Below are 17,226 nucleotides of genomic sequence, written 5' to 3' on the forward strand. Positions count from 1 at the left end.
TTGTTGTTGCATGGAAATATGTTCAAGGTTTTTGTAATCATGTCATGGTTTGGATGGTTTGGGTTTCAAACCAATATTATTCGAAAAAACTAATATAGGTTACAATGCATCGTTTTTATTAGATACTCACTAATATACCTTCCGACTACTATCAAAAATGGTGTAATCAGTTGAGCGATTTAAAAGTTTTTGGGTAGTTTTTCATTTCGACGTATCTGACAATGAGAGATTCTCTTCGTGTCTCCTCTCTTCCGTTTTATACGGCGAAACTAAAGCATTGAAAAGAAAATTTTCAAAACATTTAGTTAGCCAGTGATTCCGGCAACCGATTCGCGCAAAGCTGATGCGCTAAAATGCATTAGTATCGCCGTAAAAAGCGGAAGAGAGGGGACACGAAGAAAATCTCTCATTGTCAGATTCGTTGAAATGAAAAAGTATCCGAGAGTTAAGTATTTAAGAGAAGGTGTTATGACACAGATGATGATTTTAGTACCACCCTAAGTGGTCTAAAATTTTCATAAAAAGAACAAATCCACAAAGTTTGATCAACATCGGAGCACTTTTGCTCATTTAATTACTAGTGCGTACACCTGTACCCGGTTGATTATAACTAAAATATTCAAATTGACTTTTTTCAATTTTTTCCCGATGGATTTTTTTAAAATTAGCATATTCTGAATCGTGAAGACCTGTCCTAACACGTTGTGAAAGAAAATTTTATGTACATCAAAGTTGCATAATCGCACCCTTCAGACATAGCGTGCGACGCTGGCAGATGCTGCGAACAACGCAACGATTTTAGAAAAACAATATCTAGGTAAGTCTCCTTCAAACCCTGAAGCAAATTTGCTGAATTTCAAAATTAAACGCGTTACTATTTTTAAGCACGTAGTGAAATTTCTTCATGTAAGGATGTGGTAGACGATTTCGATGGAGTTTATCTGATTTCTCCGCCACTGGCTTCGATTCCTCCGTTTCCTGTTTACTGCGAAAACAGTGTCGAAGGAGGCGGATGGACCGTAATTCACAGACGCTACGACGAAAGTGTTCCGTTCGACAAACCTTGGGCTGAGTACAAGCGCGGTTTTGGAGACCTGCAGGGTGAATTTTGGCTAGGTTTGGAGAAGATGCACCAGATAACGCGAAGTGGAACCCACGAACTGTTGGTTATTGCCCGGAGCCTCAATGGAATGGCTAGAAGTGGCCGCTTCGATCGGTTTGCTGTGGAAAATGAGTTCCGACGGTATCGGCTTCAAATCGGCAAGAAGATTGGCGGTAATTTGAGTGATATGTTCAGCCGCCACAATGGGAAAGAATTCTCCACGCAGGATAGGGATCGAAGCGCAAACTGTGCACGTTTCAATGGGTGGTGGTATGTTGCCTGCCTGTATGTGTAAGTACTTTTTTATGAACAGCCAGTTAATAATTAAACTCGCACATTTAATTTTGAGTTCATTATGAGCAACTTTGGTATTCTCAGAGATTTGAACCGACCGATTAGATTTGGAGTCAATGGCATGACGTGGTATGAAAGCAACGGTTACCCCGGTGCACTGTTGGAAGCTCGAATGCTGATCAGACGATTGTAAATTTTCGCAAGAAGAAAGACATAGGTAGGTAATAACAGTAATAGTTTTTACTGTATAGTTTGAATGAAATAAACATTATCCCAACAAAAATTTTTGTTGTATAATAGCTTATCAAGCGCTTGTTTACTGTAAATTAGCCGTATAATAGTTGAATAAGCTACTCTTCAAATAAAATGTTTGTTGGGATGTCATGCAGTTTTCAACATTAATTTGATATTAATTTAGATAGATTTGAACTTACTATGTTCTAGATTGATTCTTATAGGTCAGTATTTTTTGTTGATTTCACAGTTCTGGTTCAAACTCCACCACATCCTCCTAAGGCGAATCGACACTTTCAAATTCAAACTTTTTGCGGCTGACGATCTCAAATATTACCAATCCGTTGCATATCATGTTTATAGTAAAGGTGGTATTTTGACAAGAATAAAATAGTCTGGACTTGGTATTTACTGAAGAAGTTGTTGCCTTGTCGCGTCGTCAGTTTTTCCTCCTCGGCCTAACTTGGACCCCACCAGTGGTAATTCGACTTACCACCGTATCAAGCTACACATTTGATAATGCTTCATCATGAGTCTGGCTGGATGAAGGTCAACCATTAACAACAACATAGCAAAAACTATGCCACGTCTAAGTCTAAATTCAACACTAAATTCTGGTTCAAGTTGAAGACCAATTTCAAGCCCTAGCCCAAGCTGAACCCTACGTTAACTACTTATAGGTTCTGCAAACTATTTTAACAAACCCACATTAAATCAGGGAATCGATTATCCAATGAAAATAAAATTTCCTGTTTTTTTTCGGCGTAGTAAAGGAATCCAGGTACTTTTAATTTCAAAAGAACGCACTATGTTTCCACAGATTCGTTCATGTCCCGGCAGTGGAGCCCCCTGTCGCGTACTACTTTTCCTTTCTGAGATGGGTATATTTGATATTATTACTTATTACTAAGGCTGCATTCTACTGTTTTATTACTTTTTTGTAACTTGTTAAATCTTTTAACTTGTTAACATTTTGGATACGATAATAAATTTTTATTAGGGCAGCAAACTCCGATTACGAGGGAATAGAAAAGCAGGGTAAATTGAACGTTAATAACAATTTTTCACTTTTTTTTTCTAGTTCATCCAAGTCATGTTTCGCGACTGATATTTCACAATTACAAGTAATCATATTATTCACTGCTCCAACCAATAACTGTAACACAAACCGAAGCGAATGCACCGTGAAACCGGTAACCCCGAAGGACCAAGTTCACAGCAGCAGCGCAGCGGCTTGCTTCACCGCGCAACAAAGTTTCAAGTTTCAGGTGTCATTGTGAATTTTCATGGTACCCCAACGGTTGTTCCTTCCCCAGGGCACCTCGCCTCTAGTTGTACCTAGTTGGTAGCAACTCTGTTCGACAGCCTGTTTGGCGTGACGGCACGGCCGCCGGGCGGCCCAGCTCGGTATTCGTCATTGCGCCTCTTTGCAGACATGTCAGTCGCGACCCGTCGAAGCGCAAGGTAGAGGAAGTTCCCTCACTGTATAGGACTACTTGCTTTCAAAACATTCCATTATTGTTGTACTTGTACAAGCGCGCGGCATGGCAGCATGACCTGGTTGAGGTACGTACAGCAAAAAAAATGGAATTTCACACTAATTAACGGGGGATGGGAGTTGGATCCCGGTTTTGCATAAATCAACTAGTATTACTACACTATATAGGCGGATGGGAGTTTAATGTTTTGCCTATTGGAATTTCTACTCCTGCACTTTTGATGTGAAAATGTGCAGTATCATCTATGTTGTGTTGTATGGTGTGAGCAGGTGTTGGTTTTCCGATTGCATAAATTTGATCAAACAAAACATGGAACGCGGCTTAGAAATGGTAAGCAGTAACTACCGGAGAAGCAGTTTTTGAAGCAGTTATAGTAGAAAGGAAAGAAGGTCAGGAAAGCAATTTTCAAGTCGAATTAGTAAATACCATTATTATTGAATTAATCACTTTAAAGTTTACATCACTTTTATTACCGCCAGAGTAATAAAAAAAGGTCATAACTGTTGTTGTTTTTCTATTTTATTTCATCTAACTTGGGAAGATCTTTTCTAATTTCATAAATCCTGCAGATTTGACACTTGGTTCTAGTTGCTATTATTTTTTGGGGACCGCGACATCGCGTACTTAAATAATTTTCCTAGAAATTTATTTAAATAGTTCTCATATCATAGTTAGTTAGCTGCATTTATGATCAACGCTATTTCTAAATACTTCTCCGTGTCATCCGGAACCACAATCGGGAGACACTAAGAATATCCCAATTCGGATCCCATAAAGGAACATTTTAGCAACAGTAACTAACGTCATGTCGCACATCAAAAAAAATCAGCTCTCGACAGAAAAACCATTGACTCTCAGAGGTTATACATCAATTCCCGGTTTATGAATTTTATTTGTACGGGAGCCCCCCTATTTCATGGGGGGAGGGGTTTTAATACACCATAGAAAAAATTCTTGCCTCCAAAAACCCCCACATGCCGAATTTGTTTCCATTTGCTTGATTAATTCTCGAGATATGAGGAAATTTGTGTTTCATTTGTATGGGAGCCACCCCCCCCCCTCCCCCCTTCCGGGGGGAGTCTCTAACCATCATAAGAACCTCTCTCGGCCCCAAAAACCCCTGCATACAAATTTTCGCACCGATCGGTTCAGTAGTTTTCGATTTTATAAGGAACATAGAGACAGACAGAAATTTATTTTTATATGTATAGACTAGCTGACCCGACAAACTTCGTATTGCCACAAATTAAACTGGGTTGTACATAAATCGTGAATCTCGGAAGACCTTTGTCACAATCTCGAGGTTTGTAAGTTTCTGAGGAGTTCATGGGTGTTTTAATATACAAATTTTCCTCACAGTAAAGTAAAAAACAACTCCCCCCATTGCACTATGGGCCAGAAATTGAAATTTCGGGACAAATATATTTGCGGTTAAACGGCGTGTCTCAGCTCAATGTAATCTTCGGCAACTTTTTGAATGAAAAAATGATGCATCTTTTGAAGGGGTCTTCCAATATTTACGTGTTACTTAAACAACAATTTGAGTAATAACTTTTTGAGTAAATTTTTTTTCACCTTTTTGGTTTCAGAATATAAAAGATAAACCAATTTCAAGTATTTTTTCTGAAGATATCAAACTTCTACCTTTTACCCATTTTCAGCAATAGACCTTTGTTTATAAACGACCCCTCCAATCACATTTCTTCTTGTAACATGTTTATTTTAACAGACAGCTCAATGTGACGTTCTAGACAACATTTTGCACATAAAAGAGGAATATTTTTGCTGGACACGGTTTCGCTTTTTCTGTATTAATTAATAAGATATAACTGTTTTTAGGCTAAAAACCGTTTGATGAAAAAATGTGTATTTTTTCAAGGGTGATGTCTTCGGAGAAGTAAAATAATAAAATATAGCGCATCTTCGTGCACTATTAGGGTGACCATGAATTCACCTATTAGGGTGATACAAACTTTTATTTTCTTAAATATTAATTTAAAAAAAAAATTTTCTCCAAAAGTTGCAGAAAATACTAAAATAAGCAACTTTGCTGAATAAAGTAACTATCTATCTCTTACCGGTTACGAAATATAATGATGTGTTAAAAAGGAGCATTTAAAAATCAATTACACTCAATAACTTTGCATACGATCATTTTATTGCTTACAAATGTTCTACAAAGTTATTTAGCATGTTGAAATACATATTTTCTGTGAAGACTGTTTGACGCTAGGACGCATATTTATTAAGTTATAAAATGTATGAAAAAAAAAATCCGCACTATTCCCAGGTATTCCCAGCTATGGTATTCCCAGGTATTCTCTGAAATACACATTTGGGCAGATAGCTTTAATAATTCTCTACAAATTGGTATGCAAACTAATTGCAGATACTTGCAGATGGCTAAGATATTCGGATTTTTCATCAGACGGGTTTTAACCTGAAACAGTTATATCTTAATAATTAATGCATATAAAGCTAAACAGTCTTCAGCAAAAATATTCCTCTTTTATGTGCAAAATATTTTCAAGAACATCACATTGAGCTGTCTGTTGAAATAAACATGTTACAAGAAGAAATGTGATTTGAGGGGTCGTTTATAAACAAATGTCTATTGCTGAAAATGGGTAAAAGGTAGAAGTTTGATATCTTCACAAAAATTACTTCAAATTTGTTTATCTCTAATATTTTGAAACCAAAAAGGTAAAAAAAAGTTTACTCAAAAAGTTATTACTTAAATTGTTGTTTAAGTAACGCTTAAATATTGGACGACCCCTTTAAAATATGCATCAATTTTTTATTCAAAAAGTTGCCGAAGACCACATTGAGCTGAGACATGCTGTTTAACCGCAAATATTTTTGTCCCGAAATTTTGATTTCTGGCCCATAGTGCATTGCTTAGCCTGATAAAATAAAGCGGATTGCATTTAAATATTCGCCATCACTACAAACCATTTCTCCGAATACCATTTTGCGGAACACCAATTCTCGGTTGACCATAACGCGGAATATAGAGTTTCGCAGAATGCCATTTCGCGAAAAACCTTACGCGGGATGTACCATTTCACGGAAAATCTTTTCGTAGGAAGTACTATTTCGCAGGGGTGGCCCAACTGAAGGAAAGTAGATTGAGGTGATCTCTACGGCGGACTGCTCTCCGCATTGGCCGGCGCTTCCGATGGTAGGTCGCCGGCAACACTCGCGGCTTGTGGCCGTCTCGCGCAGAATTATCTAATGTTACTATTGATAGTTTTTGGTGGTCTTGTTATTGATTAATGTTTTATGAAAGAGTCTAAAATTTCTCGAGTTCGATTAGTTCTGGAGTTACGCAAGAATTTCTGTTTTATTTGTATGAGAGTCCTTATTCCCCTACCACAGAGGTGAGGCGTCTCAAATCATCATTAAAAAAATTCCTGCCTCCAAAACCCCCATGTGTCAAATTTGGTCCCATTTGCTTGATTAGTTCTCGAGTTATGAGGAAATTTGTATTTCATTTGTATGGAAGCCCCCCCCCCCTCTTAAAAGGGAGAGGGGTCATTATTCCCCTCCTAAAAAGGGGTCTCAATTCACCATGGAAAAAATATTGCCTACAAAAACACCCACATGCTAAATTTGGTTCCATTTGCTTGATTAGTTCTCGAGTTATGAGGAAATTTGTATTTCATTTGTATGGGAGCCCCCTCTCCTATAAAGGTAAGGGGTCTCAATTCATCATAGAAAAAATTCATGCCTCCAAAAACACCCACATGCCAAATATGGTCCCATTTAATTAATTAGTTTTCGAGTTATGAAGCAATTTGTATTTCATTTGTATTGCAGCCCCCCTCCTAAAATGGGGAAGGGTCTCAATTCACCATAGAAAAAATTCTTGTCTCCAAAAACACCCACATGTAAAATTTTGTTTCATTTGCTTGATTAGTTCTCGAGTTATGCAGAAATTTGTGTTTCATTTGTATGGGAGCCCCCTCTCTTAGTGGGGGAGGGGTCTCTAATCATCATAAGAACTTTCCCTGGCCCCAAAAACCCCTATATGCAAATTTTCACGCCAATCGGTTCAGTAGTTTTCGATTCTATAAGGAACATACAGACAGACAGACATACAGAAATTCATTTTTATATGTATAGATTATTTCCTACATTAAGTTCAATTTTAAGCCAATTTTCATCTTCGATTTTAGGTCCAACTTCAAGTATAATTTCGAGTCCGATTTCAAATCCAATTTCTAGTCTAGGCTAGTCAAAGTCTAGTTTCATGCCAATTTATTTCCGTTTTTAAATTAAGTGATGGTGTAAAACTCCAAAGAAAAGTCACATGGCATTTTTAGCGAGTCTAATCTTTTAATGATAAAATTTTGATGAGAAAAATTTTTGTTGTTCCTGAAGTATAACTGAAAAACTCGGTTTTCCTGAATACTTGACTTTTGACTAATTCAAAAGTTCATATCTCATGAACCAAAAAACGTAGAGCAAACACTTTATTATGAAAATGTTAGTAAATTTTCTTAGCATATCCACAGATAGGGACCGAAACGGTTTTTTTCTATACTTTTACCAGCATGCACTACCATGTCAGATTCCTTATCAATACCATCGCTCTGTACTGTCTCTGCATCGACAGTGCCTATCTCTTATAAGCGTCGAAACTACCCCGAATAATAATAAGCATTTCTTATTTGATTCAATAATTTCTTATGTGCGATGATCAGTCACACAAAATGTCGTATAGAAATGACACACCTTCGCCGCTATTTACTTACAGTTGTAGTTGGTATAGTATGGATAAACGATAGAGAATAAGGTGTAATTATTGGTGTGGTTTTACCTAGTATTACCCTTTATGTATTGGAAACTATTTCGTTGTTGCTCGATTTCTCGGTTGACCACTACTGTTAGGATCTGTTAAGAATAAATGCAACAGAGTTTGGTTTTCGGTGTTATTTTACTCTTCTCAGGCATTAAATTTATAGTTTTTCAAATATGTATCACCAATAGAAATACTAAGAAACTAACGTCTTAGTGGAATTACTCTAAACTGTCCATATTGGGAACCGCGTTGTTTGGGGGAAAGCTGTACGTTGTGCTTACCTGCACAACAGCAAAAGAGAATACCAAAAAAGTGCCTGACGAGTAGAGAGAAGTTCTCTACAGTATCGAAAGGTAACGACATGAAGAACATGTTTTCTTTGTTCTAGCATTTCATTCGGGCTTTTGTACATGTAATATGCTGCAAGATTGGTCGCAAGAAAAAAATGTAAATGTGTTACCGATGAATCTAGTTGTAGGTAGTTTGTTTAAAGCTACTCTTCAAGAAAAGAAGCAAAAGAGGGAAAAATGTGGCAAAAGGAGGGAAACACGGAAAAGAGCACGAAGGCAAACAGGACAAAAACCTCGACACATAGAATAGACACAGGGATAGAACAAGAGGGAAAACATTTGAGAGAGAGAGAGAGAGAGAGAGAGAGAGCGAGAGAGGATACTAACATGGGAACGAAAAACGAAAGAAAAAATCATGGCAGAATTGAGAGGAAACGGAACATAACATGTGGGAAAGAATAGAAAGGGAAATAAAAAGAGGGAAAACGAGGCAAAAACTGAGGAGACTACAGGATAACATGAAGAACGGAAAACAAAATAAGAAAATGAGAGATAAGAAGGAAAACCCACAGAGAAAAAAGAAAGAAAATGAAGATAAGTTGGACAGAAAAGAAGAAAATGCGGACAAAAAAGAGGAAATGCGATAGAAAGGGAATAAATACGGAAGCAGAAAAATAGAGAACAAAAAAGAGGAAAAACGGAGAGAGAAGAAAAAGAAAAAAATGAGAACAGAAGACCAAAGAAATAAAACGGACAAGAAAACATAACTTGAAAGTGATAGAAAAAGAAAACAAACGGGGTATAATAAAAGGAAGAACAGAACAGGCGAAAACGTAAAACGGGATAGAAGAGGATGGAAACCGGGACCGTAAACAGACGACACGGGACAGAAAATGACAAATGAAACGGAAAAAGAGGAAAAACGGGCCTAAAAATGAGAAAAAACGGAAACAAAAAACGAAACAGACGAAAATTAAAAATCAGGAAAAAGCTAAAATACACTACGAGAAAAAATAGAAAATGAACTGAGAAAGAAAAAAAGTGGGCCGATAAAAGTAACGACGAGAGAGAAAATGAGAAAAGAAAAACAAGCGAGAGGGGAAAAAATAAAACCGAAAACGGGAAAAAGAGAAAAAGAGAAAAAAAACTTATCCAATTTAATTCTACTATGTATATTTTATTCACGACGGATACGTATTTTTAGTTCGAAAACAGACACTGAGGAAGCCTGCAAGTCATAGGCGAAATACCTATCTGTCGTGAATAAAATATACACAGTAGAATTAAATTGGATAAGTTTTCTTCTTTTTTAATTTTAGGGAAAAAGAGGTTAAACGGGATTTAGAAAGATGGGAACGATGGGACAAAAACGGAAAAGTGGGGCAGTAAGAGAAGAATGGAAAAACACGAAAAATTGACTAAAGATAAATGCGAAACGTAGTAGAAAAAGGTGGAAACGGAAGATAAAAAAGAAACCCGGAGAGAAAGGAAAGGGAGCCAAAAACAGTTACGTTTTAGATAGAAAAGACGGGAAAATGGGGGCTTATAAAGAGGAAATCGGAACATATGAAGATGAAAAACGAGAAAACAAGATAAAATGAGTTAAAAAAATATTAAAATTGGAAACGGAGAAAAGAAATAGGAGAAGACAAAAGACGAAAAACGGGATAGAAAATAACAGAAAACGGATGAAAAATATGAGGAACAAACAGGACTGCAAATAAGAAAACATGGGACAGAAAACGAAGCAGAACGGACCAATGAAACAGGAAACATAGGGCAGTGAAAATGAAAATCGATAGAAAAAGAGAAAAAAGGCAACAACCGAGTAAACGATACAGAAAACTGAAACAAATAGTGAAAAAATAGAACACAACAGAACAGAGAAAAATGAAGCAGAAAAAAAGTAAAACGAGTCAAATCCAATTTCAAGTTAAATTTCGCATCTAATTTCTTGTTCATGTCCGGTTTGAACTAAAACTTCAAGTTCAAATTAGTCCCAATTCAAATGCATGTCCGGTTTAAGGCTAATTTTATGTCTATTTTAATGCAAATTTTAGGTTTAATTTAAAGTCAAATTTATACGTCAAGTCCAATTACAAATACAATTTGAGTCTCAAATTCAAGACTAATTTCAAATGTAATTCCAAGCCTAATCTCAGGTCCAATTTAAATCCATTTTATGTTCAATTTGAATGAGAATTTTAAGTTTATATTCCGAGCTTAATTTCAAATCAAATTTCAAGGTAAATTTCACCTTTAATTTCACATACAGTTCCAAATCTAATTTAATTCTAATCTAAATATGCAATCTAAATCTAAATCTAAGTCTAAGTCTAATCTAAATAAAAGAATCAGTGCAGGGGGCTGAAGTTTTCTTGCATTTGGAACGATAGCACTTGTATCAAGTGGCTGGACTACAGGAGAGGATTTCTGAAAGGGGGAATAGGGTGATCACTGAAAAAGGGGAGGTTCATAAACCTAAAAAAGGCTGTCTCACTTCATAGGAAATACCGAAAAAAGATAGATTTATTTGGGTTGAAATCTGGCAAAATTTTTATCTTTTCAGTAATTCCGCTGCCATTCTTTTGAATCTGACTTGGAATTCCACAATGATTCCACAAACAGTAATTACAATGGTCTAATTAAGAAGCTCCGGCAACGTTTCACCGAGCGATCGTAAATACATACGTATAAATTTACCCACCTAAAATAGTGCATTGGACCATCCGTTTAAATTTCTAGTGAAGTGACTAATTTTCATCATAGGCACTAACTTCGTCGCTATCATGTCTCCAGAAAACGTAATTTAGTGCATAATATTTTAACTAGTCCTTATAACACCGAATTTTAGAACATACTTAAATAAACTTTCGATGGGATAAACTATTAGGATCGAATCCTTACGTCCAGGTCATTCATTTCTCTTTTTCTTGCAGTAGAAACCTGCATCGGTCCTGAATGGGAATAATTTCCATCCTGATGACGAGCACAGTTACACATTAGATGTCAATGTTTTGCATCACTCACACCACACTAACACACTCTGTTGTTGGAACACGAAAACATCATTCACTTTCATAAACACCGTTTAGTCAATCTACATACATATGTATGCATCAGATATCCACATAATCCATCAATTCATGCTTTATGCTTCCTCACTGTTGCTGCTCGGAGGGGAAAACACTAATAATTGTGATTGTGATGATTGCAACTCAAGCGTTACGTAATCCATTGTTCGGGCGGAATTTTACGATTGGCGATTGGAGGGAAAGTCATCAACTTAAAGCTATGGGAGGTAAATGTGGCTTTTGGTACTTACCTTCAGTTGGTCCGCCGTCTGTGATGAAAGTAACTCCCTGCACATAGACTGGTTACCAGCCTCAACAGCAAGCAGTAGTGGTATTTTTCCTTTCTGTAAAAAATTATCCCTTACAATAGTAATCCACGAAGCTCTCTGTTTTTTCTGTCTTTTTCTTCTATTCAAAGCAACAAAATTGGTGGCGAGGCTGTGAACTTCGATCCGGTTACTGATGGGGGAGGCGACCGTTCCGCCCCGTCGCGACGGAACCGGACTCTTCCTGCCCACCATCGCACTCCGCTTGCCTGCACTAATTCCGGCGGCCGGTGCCAGGGAGCTGTTCTTCCGGGACGATGCCTTCCGCCCATCGAAACCCACATTTACCTCAGAGTGTTGCATCGCTAGCACTGACATGTGTAGGTCCATGCCCGACGTCTTGGAACTTCCGTCCGAGAAGGACCCGTTGGGAGACTCGCCAGTCGCGGCAGCTGCGGCCGCCAGCGCCGCCGCTTTGGCCGGATTAAATTTCGCATACTTTGATTGTACGTTCTGGAAACGCTTTGCAGGGTTAGACATGGTCCTACCGTGCCAACTGTCATATTGAAACTACTGATGCGCGCGGTTCCGCTTCGGTTCATTTCGACGAATTCAACTATTGCCGATGCCTGTTTTGCGATGTGAGAGTACACAGTGATAGCAATTTGCAATTCTCGATTGCGGCTCGATGCGCGATGGTGGTCGAAGGGAATGGTGTACAGTTCGTGAGTCGGAAGACAGGGCTGAGACAGGGCACACAATAATAACCGAACCGAAAGGGCTGAATTCGAAACGCGATGGATTTCCACCTCAACCAGATAGTTTTCTCAGTTTTATTCCGACACCAATACCAGCGAGGACGAAGAGACAGACCACCGCTATGGCGAGAGCAGGGACGTTGTTAGAAGTCATCATTACGAACATCAAATCAAATAAAACCCAAAAAACTAATGAGGAAATTTGTAATTGAAGCCGATCGGGCTGCCGCTCAGTGAAAAAATCGGAGGATTCAATTACCAGACAAATTACTTTTAAAGTGCTTGCAATTTTTTAATTCTGTTCATTTGAAATGAACACAAGATGGTCGAGAAAGACTAAAAGATGAAGTGTGCATCACTCATAACTTTACGATGATAACCTATCAGATGTGTTATGGATCGAAACCAAGTGGGGTTCGTTTTAAAAATCAAATAAATCTTAATACTGTTGGTATAATAATTATTTTCCAGGCGACTTTTGTCTAGAATGTAATGAACAATAAGCGGCTGTGATATCACCCGCAATCCTGGCAATCCCGCAATCTAGTTACTTTCGGCGGAAAACCATGTTCTATCATTATCTGGCACAGCACATTTCGTTTGACTGAATCGTACGCTGTCTTAAAGTCCACAAACAGATGATGAATCTGCAAGTTGTACTCCCGAAGCAACACAACGACTACTAGTTAAGCGCAGCTACTAATACCCCCCCCCTCCCTCACCTTTCCTCTCTTTCCCTTCCATTTCAAAAAAAATTTCATTACTTTCCCATACCGTCCCTTCATCAATTTTAGAACCACCGTTTCAAAAAAAATATTAATACATATGCTTGAAATTTGCAATTTGTTTAATAACTGACGCAGGGTAAACATCTGATCCATCGTGGAGCGACCCTCACGAAAACCAACTTGCTACTTGCCGACGAAGGACTGCGGGCTGGCACCGAATGGCCGAAACACAAATGGCCGCATCACGAATGGCCGAAATCCAAATGGCCGAATTTCAATAACAGTCACAGAAGGCCGAATCACGAAAGGCCGAATCACGAATGGCCGAATCACGAAAGGCCGAGTCGCGTAAGGCCGAATCACGAATGGCCGAATCACGAAAGGCCGAAATTTTTCGGAATGCCTAAATAACTACTCAATAAAAAACCATGAATTGGCAAGTAGTTAACAAATAACTTTAATCAAACAAAAAACAAACTACTACTATTAAACAAACGAAACATGCTTTACGAACGTCTTTGTTTAGCGCTTAATAAAATCGCAACTGCGTCAACAAAATTTTTGCTGCTCATTTTGTGAGCATTAACACATTTCGAGTAGATTTTTTCGTCTATTTCTCGGCGCGAATTCGGAACATCCCCCTGAAGAATTCTAAGGATGTTCCCCTTTATCGCATTTTGCTCCACCCGAAGCTCTGTGATGATCCTGGTCATTGACAGGTGATGGGCACCAACAATGGTTGTCCATCGTTGGTGCCATGGTTCCAAGTTGTTTGTGTTCCGCGGTAGCTTGTCAATGATAGGCTTAAAATTTGACCACAGAGTGGGGTGAAACAATGGCCTGTTGTTCCGGTTTCTCCCACTTATATAAGTATTCCGAAAATATTTCTTGATTATAAACACATCTTCATTATAAGGTGCGAGACGTATTTACCGTGTGAGTAGCAAATGTTTCCTAGATGATTCAGGGCGAGACGGCCGCAGGCCGCGAGTGTGCGCCGGTGACCCGCCGTCGGAAGCGCCGGCCACTGCGGGGGGGCAGCCCCCCCGCAGAAACCACTACTATTTAGGTGCATGCATTTTCCTAGGTTTACTGTCTATTAGGGATTATCCCTTAGTTAAGTCCGAACGAGCGGTAGCGAGTAAGGACAGCATGTATCCAACGTTTGCACAGGTTGAAGACTATGAATATTTTCGGTCGAATATGACATTCGGCCATTCGTGTTTCGGCCATTTGTGATTCGGCCATTCGCGATTCGGCCTTTTGTGATTCGGCCATTCGTGATTCGGCCATTTGATATGTTATGCCATTCGTTATTTCGGCCATTTGTGTTTCGGCCATTCGTGATTCGGCCATTTGTGTTTCGGCCATTCGTAGGTAATCCAGGACTGCACACTACAGTCTCAGTCCACAGAACAGGATACGGGAAAGCACCTTATAGGCAAAATTGAGCAATGTAATGTCTCGATAATTTTTATACTCGTGTCGATGTCCTTCATTGAAAAGAAATCAAATGAGGCCATCCAACGCAACGTTCACGGTACATTAATTCGGTGGAAATGAATATTTCAGGGGATAATAGATAGTCTGCATCGAAGATATGTTCCGCTGCATTGGAAATTGATAGTAATCCGTTATTCGCTAGGGTGGTCTAACTTGTGCGTCTTGACACACGCAAGTCGGCCTCTACCTGGTCGACCTATTTAGTACGCTTAGTGTTCCTCTATTCCTGACAACGTGGAATTCTTAAAGTGAACAGATTTCGCTGCACAGTCGTCCTGCATCCTTACGACATGATTGGCCCACCGTTGCCCTTCGAATTATGCCAGGTACGATGGGAATATCGCCAAATGCGATGGGAATCAGACTCTAAAATTTCGTTCCGATCGGAATTCGGACCGGGTATCAGACCGCAATTTACTCGGTCCGATGTCGATCACTACTCGAATGCTGCAACTATCCCGGCATAACACTGATAAACGCCGCCTGCTAGGTACTCTCCCAGATCCTGTTACGCCGGCTATCACCGATAGCACAAGGTTTCATAGGGAATTATCAGGCGGGCTTCATGAGAACTCGCGCCACTACGAACCAATATTTCACTATCCGACAGATCTTGCAGAAATGTCGAAAGTATGAATGTACCAACGCATCACATCTTTGTTGTTTTCAAAACAGCATACGATACAATCGATCGAAACCAGCTATGGAAGATAATGCACGAACACGGTTTTCCGAATAAACTGATACGACTTATCATAGCTGCATCGGATCGAGTAATGTGTTCCATGCGCATCTCGGGGACACTCTCGAATCCCTTCGAGACACGGCGATGGTTGACGCGGTTGAGACAAGGTGACGGCTTATCCTACATGTTATTCAACATCGCTCTTGAGGGGGTGAACCGATGAGCATGCATCGAAACGAGAGATACGATTTTTATCAAGGGTTATTAACTCCTAGGCTTAGCAGACGACTTTGATATCATAGCCAGGAACTTTGCGACGGCGTAAGCGCCAAACTGAGAGCGGAGTCTAGGAGGATTGGGCTAAAACATATTCATCGAAAAAAACAGGCTCTAGGGAAACAAACGCGCGCCTGTCAGGACGGTAAGAGTTGACGGCGATGAACTAAAGGTGGTAGATGAATTCGCGTATTTGGGATCGCTGGTTACCGCGGACAACAACACTAGTTAGAACATCCCGCGGAGCATTCAAGCGGGAAATCGGGCCTACTTTGCTCTTCACTCGCTACGATCAAGAAGCATACACCGCCATTGTACATAATCCTTATCTGACCGGTAGTTCTTTATGGACTTGAAGCTGTGACGCTGCTCACAGAGTACATACGCGGGCGGGAGGTACATAGCGAAGAATAAACTGAAAGCGAAGAGTGGAAGAGGCGTGTGAATCACGAGCTTCAGGCTACATCGTACATCTGATGAAAATCGGTAGGCCACGGTGGCTGGACACGTCGTAAAAAGGCCGAACGACAGTTCGCCGGAAACAGTTCTCATCATCAACCACACCGGCATCACGAACAGAGAGGCTCAATGTGCATCATGGCTCGACCAGGTAGAAGGTAATTTGCGACTTCTGAGATGACTGGGAAATTGGGGACAAGTGACCCAAGATCGACTTGAATGGATACGACTGCTTGAAATAGTACAAACCAACTGGCTCTAGGTTGTTGCTGACGACGACGGTTCTTTTTTCAAGTAGACGCCGTGTTTGTTTATAGTGGACCGTAAACAATAACGATGGCTACAATATTGGGTCATCACCATATAGCAAAGAACACCAGTAGAGAGGAGTGAAAAATGAAAATGAGATATTGAGAGCCCGAAAATATGATAGCCATGAGGTAAGACCTCCTTATTGTGGGACTCCAAAAGTACTAGAGCGGCTACAGCATTGTGTTATTGCACAATATAAACAGAACAGATCTCACATGGAAAATTCCGCAGACTCTGGACTCTGAGCTCTCGATCTGGGCTTTGGACTTTGAACTTTGGACTCTGGACTGTGAACTCTGAACCCTGGGCTCTGAACCCTGGGCTCTGAACTATGGACTCTTGATTCTAGACTATGGACTCTGGATTCTTGACTCTAGACTCTGAACTGTTGATTCTGGATTCTGCATTCTGGATTCTGAACTCTGGACTCTGGACTCTGGACTCTGGATTCTTGACCTTGGACTCTGAACTCTTGATTCTGGATTCCGGATTCTGGATTCTGGATTCTGGACTATGGACTCTGTACTCTGGACCTTTGACTCCGAGTTCTGGACTCTGTACTCTGGACCTTTGCCTCTTGATTCTGGATTCAGGATTCTGGACTGTAGAAAGTGGACTGTGGACTCTGGATTCGTGTCTCTCGACTCTGGACTCTTGATTCTGGATTCTGGTTTCTGGACTCTGGATTCTGGAGTCTGGAGTCTAGATTATGGATTCTTGACTCTGGACTCTGGATTATGGATTCTGGCTTCTGGACTGTGGACGCTGAACTGTGGACTCTGGACTCTGAACTCTGGGCTCTGGGTTCTGGACTATGAACTTTTGATTCTTGACTCTGGACTCTGAACTCTTGATTCTGGATTCCGGATTTCGGATTCTGTATTCTGCATTCTGGATTCTGGATTCTGGACTCTGGACTCTGGACTCTGGCCCTATAACTCT

At 39.8% G+C, this 17,226-nt stretch overlaps 1 protein-coding gene across 1 annotated transcript in view; it reads right to left on the minus strand.

Annotated features, from left to right (window-relative positions):
* The window catches only part of LOC128741828 (serine/threonine-protein phosphatase 6 regulatory ankyrin repeat subunit A), a 138,645-nt gene that overhangs the window by 53,083 nt on the left and 68,336 nt on the right, over nt 1–17,226 (minus strand). Inside the window, exon 5 of the mRNA XM_053837911.1 lies at nt 11,549–11,641. Within this exon, the coding sequence (XP_053693886.1) occupies nt 11,549–11,641 (93 nt within the window). The remainder of the gene's footprint in view (nt 1–11,548; nt 11,642–17,226) is intronic.

The sequence above is a fragment of the Sabethes cyaneus genome, chromosome 3 (genome assembly GCF_943734655.1).
Source record: "Sabethes cyaneus chromosome 3, idSabCyanKW18_F2, whole genome shotgun sequence".
Taxonomy (NCBI): domain Eukaryota; kingdom Metazoa; phylum Arthropoda; class Insecta; order Diptera; family Culicidae; genus Sabethes; species Sabethes cyaneus.